Below are 8,353 nucleotides of genomic sequence, written 5' to 3'. Positions count from 1 at the left end.
ATCTCGGTGATGTTTGGAGGTCTGAAGCAATGATTTTCTGAAAAGTAAAAACATGCAGAAAACAACAATTGATTCTGGCACTAAATTAATAGGTTACTCCAGAAAAACAATAAAAAATATTATAAAAATGTTCCAAAGTGGTATGATAATAACATCAGACGTATTAGCAGGCGAACTATTTGAAGGGTGTTTATCCAAGCTCTATGCAAATAATTATGTCCAATTTGCGTTTGCAATCCCGATTTCTTGACCAGACGAATGGGTTCTATATTTTTTTCCATAATTCAGCCTTTTTTAGTGTTGAAATTGTGTCTTTTCACGGGAGCAAATCATGCAAGAACAGTTTAGTAAAAGCTATTCTATCCCAGTACAGAGTCAAAATTAAGGACAGTATAACCGCATCTAAACCGAGCCCTCTCAGCGATTAGCATTTTCGGCCGTCCATTTTACCGATCTGGGATTTCCTGGCCGTCCGTTTTCGTCGCTGTGGCAATCTATTCCGCTGTCTGGGTTAACTGGACCCGGTTGTCCTGTGGGCTGCTGCTCCACGGGCCGAAACCGATGCCTGTGGTGCATTGGGCCTCTGGCGAACATGCAGCCCATTGGAAGGAGGGACAGCGACCGCGCGAGCCCAACAGAGCGAACCCTAAGGAGTCCCGATCGAGGTGAGCGGCGCATCGATCCGGAATTAGAGTGTGGCGGCCGGTTCCATCCATCGAAGACCGCCGGCTGCGTCCGTCCACCTCAAGAGTTCAGGAATGGGATCGAGTCCATCCGGTCGATCCCAGCGACCGGAGGAGCGGGAACCAGTCCATCCGCTCGATCCCACCGACCATCTGCTCCATCCCAGCGACCAGCGGAGCAGGATCCGGTTCGAGCCGATCCAATACAGCGCGTGGCAGAGAGGGAGAGACACCTCCTCTACTGGTAACTTCTCTCCTCTCCTTCAAGCTCGCAATGATGGCATTCTTCTGCTGGAAACTGCTCTCTCCTCTCCTTCAAGCTCACAATCATGGCAATGTTCTACAGGAAACTGCTCTGTCCCCTTCAAGCTTGCGATTATGGCCTATTATCATTCATTAATTCATTTGCTTAATACCTGCTAAAGTCCCAAACCTCGCAGGTACTATATAATGCCTCCCTCCCTGGCTCTCTATGCACATCTTACTCCAGCAGCAACATCTTCTTCGGCGACATGCTCAGGTATGCTACCTGCAAATTGCATCAATGTCTTCAGGTCGTCTAAAAAAAAGATACTCATATCCTCTCCCTACAAAAATATGTGGAGGTGATGTTCATGCTACGCATTCACAGTTGATTTGGGCAGATTCTGCAGCTTCCTATTGTCCATTTTTGTCCTCAGTCATTCATCATCTCAAATGGCTTTTGGACAGGTAATTACTCCTTTCAGTTTTTGCTAAGTTTTTGCTATGAAATTTAATACTACGCTGCAAATCCTTTACATAATATGTTAATTGGGCCTGCTTACTGCTTAGAACCTCCGCAATCCGCATCGCCGACGAGGAGGACGACGATGTTGACAACCAGATCATGGACTTTGCAGTTGCCGACTGCGTGGCCCGCACGCCTTCCATCGAGGCCGGGGAGGCATTGGGTAGTAAGGGCCAAGGATAAGCGTTGCACAGCGGCGGACGACGTCGCCCAGGCGCCAGGCCAACACATCTCCAGGATGGGCCTTAAGGTCGTGCCAATGATAGCACCCTTCTCCAATCTCTGTGCAGTCAACATCTCCGGCAACTTCATGGGTAAGCACTGCCGCTGCCGGTCAGTAAGATCGACAGAACATTGTCAATTGCTACTGCACCAAACAATAGTACTTTCAGTATCCCTTGACGGCTTCTCCAAACAAGGTAGTAAGATATGACTGATTGAATGATTTGGAAATTGGTAACTTCTTTGTTTCAAAGTTGTTGACTGACCTTGTGAATTGGTGTTTTATAGGTGGTGTATGAAATTGCTAATGAAGGGCCACGACCTGAAACTCCCGAAGGGACTCTTTGCAACTTAATTGCGGGTGATGTTACTTTCTGATGTGATGTTCTGTTTTCCAGGTTTCGGGTGGAATAAGTGTAGACTCACGTCAGCTTATTCTGATCTTTAGTTTCAGTTTAGGGACAATTATTTTGTTTATTACTTATTGCTTGGCAAAGCCCCATGATCGGCCAAGCCTTCAGTAGATCCTTGCTTGCTCCATTGCGGATACGCTGTATATGTATGATATTTCCACCAGATAGTCAAGGATATGTGCAAGTCAGCAAAGTGGCAGTTCAGTCACCCTCCTGATCTGTTTTTATTTACTCAATTTCGTGGAACAATTGATAAGATATAACCTCTTGGGCTAACAGCTGAAGTGTTTTGACAAACTGTTTAGTCAACACTCTTCCGGTCTGATTGCTAGCAGAATACATATGCGTGTTCAGATGTTAATAACATAGTTATCCGTCGAACATGTTCAGGTGTTGTTCATGTTCCTCTCTTTGCAAGAATGAATTTACATTCTCTCTTTGATAGCTAAGCTATTTGATGTGGCAACTGTCAAGTTGTACTGCTATACAGGATAATATGGGATTACTATTTTGTGGATCAGGTACATACTTGGAGATAACATGATGGTAAAAAGAAGACATGAGGCAGGTTCATGTCGGTTCTTTAATATACAAGAAGTTCAGCTCTTCAGTTCATACTTACTATCTTTTTTGTTGATCCATGGAGAATAAGCAGTTCCTAATGGATTCTTTGTGTTCCATTCATCACTTTACACATCTGGTAATGGATTTTGTGTATTCCAAAAAGGGGTAATTAGCCGACTTCATTTCAGTTCCTAGGAGTGGCAGGAGATGCAAATCAAGAAACCTATACTCGGTAAGGTTTGCTCCTTTTGGTAACCGCACATATAGTCTTAGTTGGGGAAATTCTCAAATGAACGTTTGCTGATTTAAGGAAATTCTCATGTAGATTTAAATATGGGTTTTGAATCATGTTTCAAATATCAGGATATAGGCAGCCTTGAAAGAGGTCATGAGAACATGCAATGGCATTATTGAACGTTCTGAAAATTACATATCATATACTCCCTCCGTCCCAAAATGTAAGACATTTTTTGAAACTATCATAGTGTAAAAGAACGGCTTACGTTTTGGGATTGGGGGGAGTAAGCCCTTAAATCTTTAGTTCCTTGTGCACAAAGTTGGGGAATTTCTGATGCCATTTTGTTCTAAAGTTGTTAGTGGACACCATGTGTTCATGGTGCATATTTTGTATAGTGACTTGTCTTACAGCTGAAGCAGACATATTTACTCTTCCATGTGTTTTGTTTATTATTTTCCTATAATACAAGAAGAAGTACCGATTAGTGCTATGTTTCTTAGTCCAGAAACTTCAATTTATTGGTGTTCTTAAATGACAAAAAACTGTTTAGTATTTGATTTTTCATATTTCGTACCACTACTTGTTATAGTAAAATTCTATCACTAATATTGTTCTTAAAAGACAAAAAATCCATTCGTATTGTAAATTTCATATTTCATGTCACTATGTATTAGCAAGAGTTTGTACTATTATATGGAAAAAATAGACAGTCATAACAACGAGTGCCACACTACTTAGTTTCTTGCTAATTAACCAGTCATATTCCTCTTCATTTACATACCAATATTTTGGAAAATGAAGGCAATAAGAACAAGTCACAAGAAAAACACAATACTTGATACTGTAGCATACAAATGTATATAACTAAATACCTTAGCAACTGAGTCAAAATAGATGGGCGCAGCAACGCGTCATCGATGATCTAGTTGTGAGGAAGAGGAGACCGAGACTCAGCCCAGCCTCACCCACATTCATGCCTTCTACACTTATTCCGTATATAAAACACACGTACACGCTCTGTAAATAAATAAAGCACACGTACTAATTTACAGGTAAGAACCGTAAATCTTAGGTTTCCCTTGACGTACTGCCAAAAGAGGCCGTACTAGCAACCATGTGACACGGTCGAGGGCGATGATTAATCTGGAGCTCTGTTTCCCTTGACATGTTTTGTTTTGTCACCAGCAATAAACCCTTGGCTGTCTGGCTGGATACGTTGTTCCCGCCACTTTAGTTTCGTGTAACCACTGGTAGCTTTAGATTCTCCAGCTCCACCTAACGGCACAGTTGCATTAATCAACTCAAAAGCATGTCCACTTAGCACTAACAATGGATTTAGTCCGAGAAAGACGCGCTGCAGAATCCAGCGTGCATCTGGCTCCACAGGCAGCCGGCCGTCTAATCTAATTGCCACGAGATTAACTGCTCCCTAATCCCTTCACGGATGCTTCCCTCCCTCCCTCCTCGACGAGTGTCAGTGAGAGCCGAGAGTGACAGGTGACTCTGCACGCACCCACAATAGGAGCAAAATTTACCCCACACGACTCCAAAAAAAGCGAACTTATTCCCGGACCCCAGCAGATGCAGGAGTAACCAAACAAAGAAGCACGCGCAATCTAACTAACGGAACGTGCCTAAAAACCCCGCCCTATAAATCAGCTCCGCCTTGCTCACTCCATCCCCAAACCAGCTCGCCTTCCCTGCAACACAAGGCACCACTTGGATCTGAAAGCACGAGCAAGCAAGCAAAGGGAGGTGCAATGGAGCACGGGTACCCCTGCAACAGCAATAGCAGCAGCAGCAACAAGGAGAAGAGGCCTCCGCTCAAGAGAGGCCAGCTCAAGCTGCACATCGCCAGGACCCTGGGCAGCCTCGTGGCGCCGGCCGCCAAGAGCGGCTTCAGCTTCAGAAGATGATGGCTTGACCGGCCGCGACAAGCAAGCAAGCACCTTCTCGACCAATCTAGCTAGGAGCATGGTGTGATTCTGGTGGTTGATGTGTACAGTGTAGGGATTGTGCAGGTTGAAGAGGAGTTGTTTTAGTTAGGTGTGCTTCTAATTTGTGTCCAGTTTCCCCCCTTCCACGGTTCCACCTAGCCCCTGTTCGCTTTGAGGTTTGCTGATGAGATCTCGCTTCCTTGATCGACAATTTTTACGTTGTCCACGAGTGAGGGCATGTACGGAGATTGCAGATCCATGCTTTTTCAGAATGCACTGTAGCTTCTAATGGGAATTACAGTTCTGTTTCTGAGATTGATGCGTCTCCCCGCTCTCACTCCATTTGATTTGTCCAACTCTGAAGTCTCTGAACTGAATGAATAGACCGGCATAATGGGTGTACTGCGGACGGTACATACCACATTGTCAGTTTGCCTGACGCGTGTTTCTTACCAGCCTCGCGCGTGCGTCCGGCAGTGGTTACTGATCAAAGGCAGGGCCCCTTAGCGATAATAAATTGACAATAGATCCATACGTTATCCTGAGAGTGCTACAAGGTAAGACCGGCCGGCATCATCACGGGGAGAAGATTTGATGTTCCTAGGTGCTTCTTCCTTATCTTTAATCTTTAATCTTTAACCAATAATAAAGTAAATTGGGTTTCTTTCGTCCGTCATGACATTTTTTCAGAAAAGTCCCTCTATTTCAGACAATTCAACCCGCAGTCCTGTTTTAGTTAAATGAAGCGTTATTTTCGTATTTTATACAAAAGTCCTTGTCTTTTCTTGAAATCAACCCGCCGTCCGGATTTAAGTCACACCCGAACCGTTATTTTACATTTTTCGAAACCCCCCTGATGTTTTAGGTAATTCATCCGCGGATCATATTTAAGTTAAACAAATGCTTTTTAAAATCATCCATATCTTTTAAACCGTAACTTCGATTTGAACATGTTATATATGAAATTTGATTAGAAAAATATGTTGAACATGAATATGAGATTATTTTTACCTGTTAAGTATTTTTAAATATTATTTTGGAATATATTTGAGTCAAACCAAATGATTTTCTAAATTATCTGTATCTTTTAAACCGTAACTTCAATTTTAACATATTATATATGAAAATTTATCAAAAAATGCGTGCAATCTAAATATTATGTTAATTTTACCTGTTAAATATTTTTAAAATATTGTTATGGAAGCAAACTTATAATTTATAGCGCAAGATCCGTTCTTTTCATACCGGCGGCGATCCAGATTGCAAATAAATACCCCACTATAACCATATACGGAAAAGAAAACATCGACAACTACATGTGCATACATCTGAAAAATGTCGCAAGGGAAAACAACAGATTTCTCATCGCGAGAGTGAGAGAAAGCGAGCGAGAGAGAGAGAGGGGGAGAGAGAGAGGGAGAGGGAGGAGAGAGGGAGAGAGAGACGCCTTAGGATTAACCATATTCAACACACGTTTTTTGTTGTTTTGTGTGAACACCGAGGCCATCGCCGGCGGGTGAGAAGGAGGATAAGCGACAACACAAATATGATGCCTCGCAAAAATAAAGGATGGACCTATTGTGGTCTTGTGTGATGGTTGTTGAGTTAAGAATATGTGTAATGTTTTCTCTCCCGTTGCAATGCACGGGCTCTTTTGCTAGTAATTCTTAAACATATATTATCCGGTGTTGAGACGATGTTTGAAGGCCGACCAAAGAAAGATTGTGTCTCATAGGGATGACAAAAGACCAAATCCACTTGGAAGGCTGCCAGATTATACCTCTCAAGGTGAGCAGCTCTGCAGTCTCCATTGTTGTCAGAGGGAACTACAAAACTGTCGAAGCAAAATTTCGTGTTTTGACCCTTTTTGCATACAAATTCAGGATCTGACCCCGGTTCTGATTTTTTTGGGGATTTGACCCTTTTTCTTACCGCCAGGACGTCTGTCGGTAGGGTTATACAGGCCCCTGGCGGTAGGGTACTAGTCCATGTTAGCACGCGGAAACAACCGCCATCCCCCTCCGTCGCACCCTACCGCCAGGGCACCTGGCGGTAGGCTGTCTAACCCTACCGTCAGAGCCCCTGGCGGTAGGGTACGGGCAGTTATTTCGCCCAAGCCCCCCGCGCCCCTGCCCATCTCCTCACCCCTCCCCTCCCCCCCGGTCGGCAGTTTCCATTTTCTTTCTCCCCCAAGTCGCCCCTCTCTCCCTCTCTCCACTACTAGAAAAAGGCCTGCGAGTGGCGCACCAGTTTTGCCTACTAATGGCGCACTACTGGTGCGCCACTAGCACCACGCCATTAGAATTAAATACTAATGGCGCACCCCTGGTGCGCCATTAGTATTTGGTATACTAATGACGCACCATGCAGTGCACTATTAGTATAGCCCACCGTGCGCCATTAGTATGCCTCCCAGGGGGCTATATGTACCCATGTGCTTTGGCATACTAATGGCGCACTAGGGTGTGATGCGCCATTAGTGTCTTTTCTGCAGTGTGCCATTAGTGTGCTGAGTGGTGTGCCATTACTATGAATATTAGGGATCTGTTTTTCTTTTCTGATATTTGCACAGGTTACAAAACATGTTACTGCACATAATATAGAGAGCACAACATATAATTAGCAGATTTATCGAATACAATAGAAGATTAGTCTCCGAATACAATTCATCATATTAGTCTCTGAATTTCAAATACCGAACAAAGTTATAACATTACAAGTCTCGAAACCGTGAGTAGCGAGTTTGTCTTCACATTACAAGTCGATATCGATCATCTAAACTACCATCACATAGAAGAGAGTTGCGGTCATCACGATGAGCATAATCGCGATGAACCTGGTCTTCATCTGGTTCCTCCAATGCTCCCTCCTCTCTCCCGCTAGATACCGCGTGTATCTAACTTCCTCCTCTGCCCTAGTGGTGTACCCTTTGTAACTGTTACCGCTGAAACGGTGAACCTGTCTCCGACACTCCTCCCAGTCGTCGTAGACTCTGGAAACCTTACCCTTGTACACGACATACAACGACATCTCTATGCACTAGCCAAACAAAACGTTAGTAACAATTCACAGACAATACATAAGCAATATATAAGTATGCAACAAAAGGACCGGAAGAGAAAAGCAACACATTAATAGCACGATTCATGGTCCTACTAATAAATAGCATAGATTACATATAAGTTGAACGACTGTCCAAACCAAAGAGACATACAAGTTCATTAAAGTTTAATATTACAACATGAGCCAATCGACATTTTAGATAGCATCACTACTTTCGACTCGACTCAGGGGACCGGAGCGTGGATGAAGCCGCCGTCTTTCGTGATGGTCGTGAAATCGCGGGCATTGTCAGCCTGCATTTGTAGCGTTGTTTCAATCTCATAGCGTTGTTTCAATCTCACCGTTGGACGGTTGAGATCTGAGGTAGAACTGCCCCGAGGTACAAAAGACATCTTGATGGATGATTTCCGCAAACTCCGACTAGATGCGAAAGAATTCTTGTCTGATGTCCGCATCCTGGATTA

At 43.8% G+C, this 8,353-nt stretch overlaps 1 protein-coding gene across 1 annotated transcript; it reads left to right on the top strand.

Annotated features, from left to right (window-relative positions):
• Positions 1-592: 592 nt before the first annotated feature.
• LOC123067635 (uncharacterized) lies at positions 593-2,295 on the top strand. Its single transcript, XM_044490354.1, has 5 exons — positions 593-927; positions 1,124-1,203; positions 1,315-1,394; positions 1,565-1,871; positions 1,963-2,295. Exons 1-5 carry the CDS (start codon positions 593-595, stop codon positions 1,971-1,973), a joined length of 813 nt encoding a protein of 270 aa, XP_044346289.1. The 3' UTR covers positions 1,974-2,295.
• Positions 2,296-8,353: the final 6,058 nt, after the last annotated feature.

This window comes from Triticum aestivum, chromosome 3B (genome assembly GCF_018294505.1).
Source record: "Triticum aestivum cultivar Chinese Spring chromosome 3B, IWGSC CS RefSeq v2.1, whole genome shotgun sequence".
NCBI classification, from domain to species: domain Eukaryota; kingdom Viridiplantae; phylum Streptophyta; class Magnoliopsida; order Poales; family Poaceae; genus Triticum; species Triticum aestivum.
Note: the sequence above shows the minus strand (reverse complement) of the source record. Positions and strands in the feature narration are given on the sequence as shown.

What these genes read in the sequence shown, in the direction of transcription:
- LOC123067635 (XM_044490354.1), top strand. Translation starts at nt 593, where the DNA reads ATGCAGCCCATTGGAAGGAGGGACAGCGACCGCGCGAGCCCAACAGAG. An exon ending in TTCTTCGGCGACATGCTCAG is followed by an intron (nt 1,204 to 1,314) that starts GTATGCTACCTG and finishes ACGCATTCACAG; the next exon opens with TTGATTTGGGCAGATTCTGC. An exon ending in CTCAAATGGCTTTTGGACAG is followed by an intron (nt 1,395 to 1,564) that starts GTAATTACTCCT and finishes TGGACTTTGCAG; the next exon opens with TTGCCGACTGCGTGGCCCGC.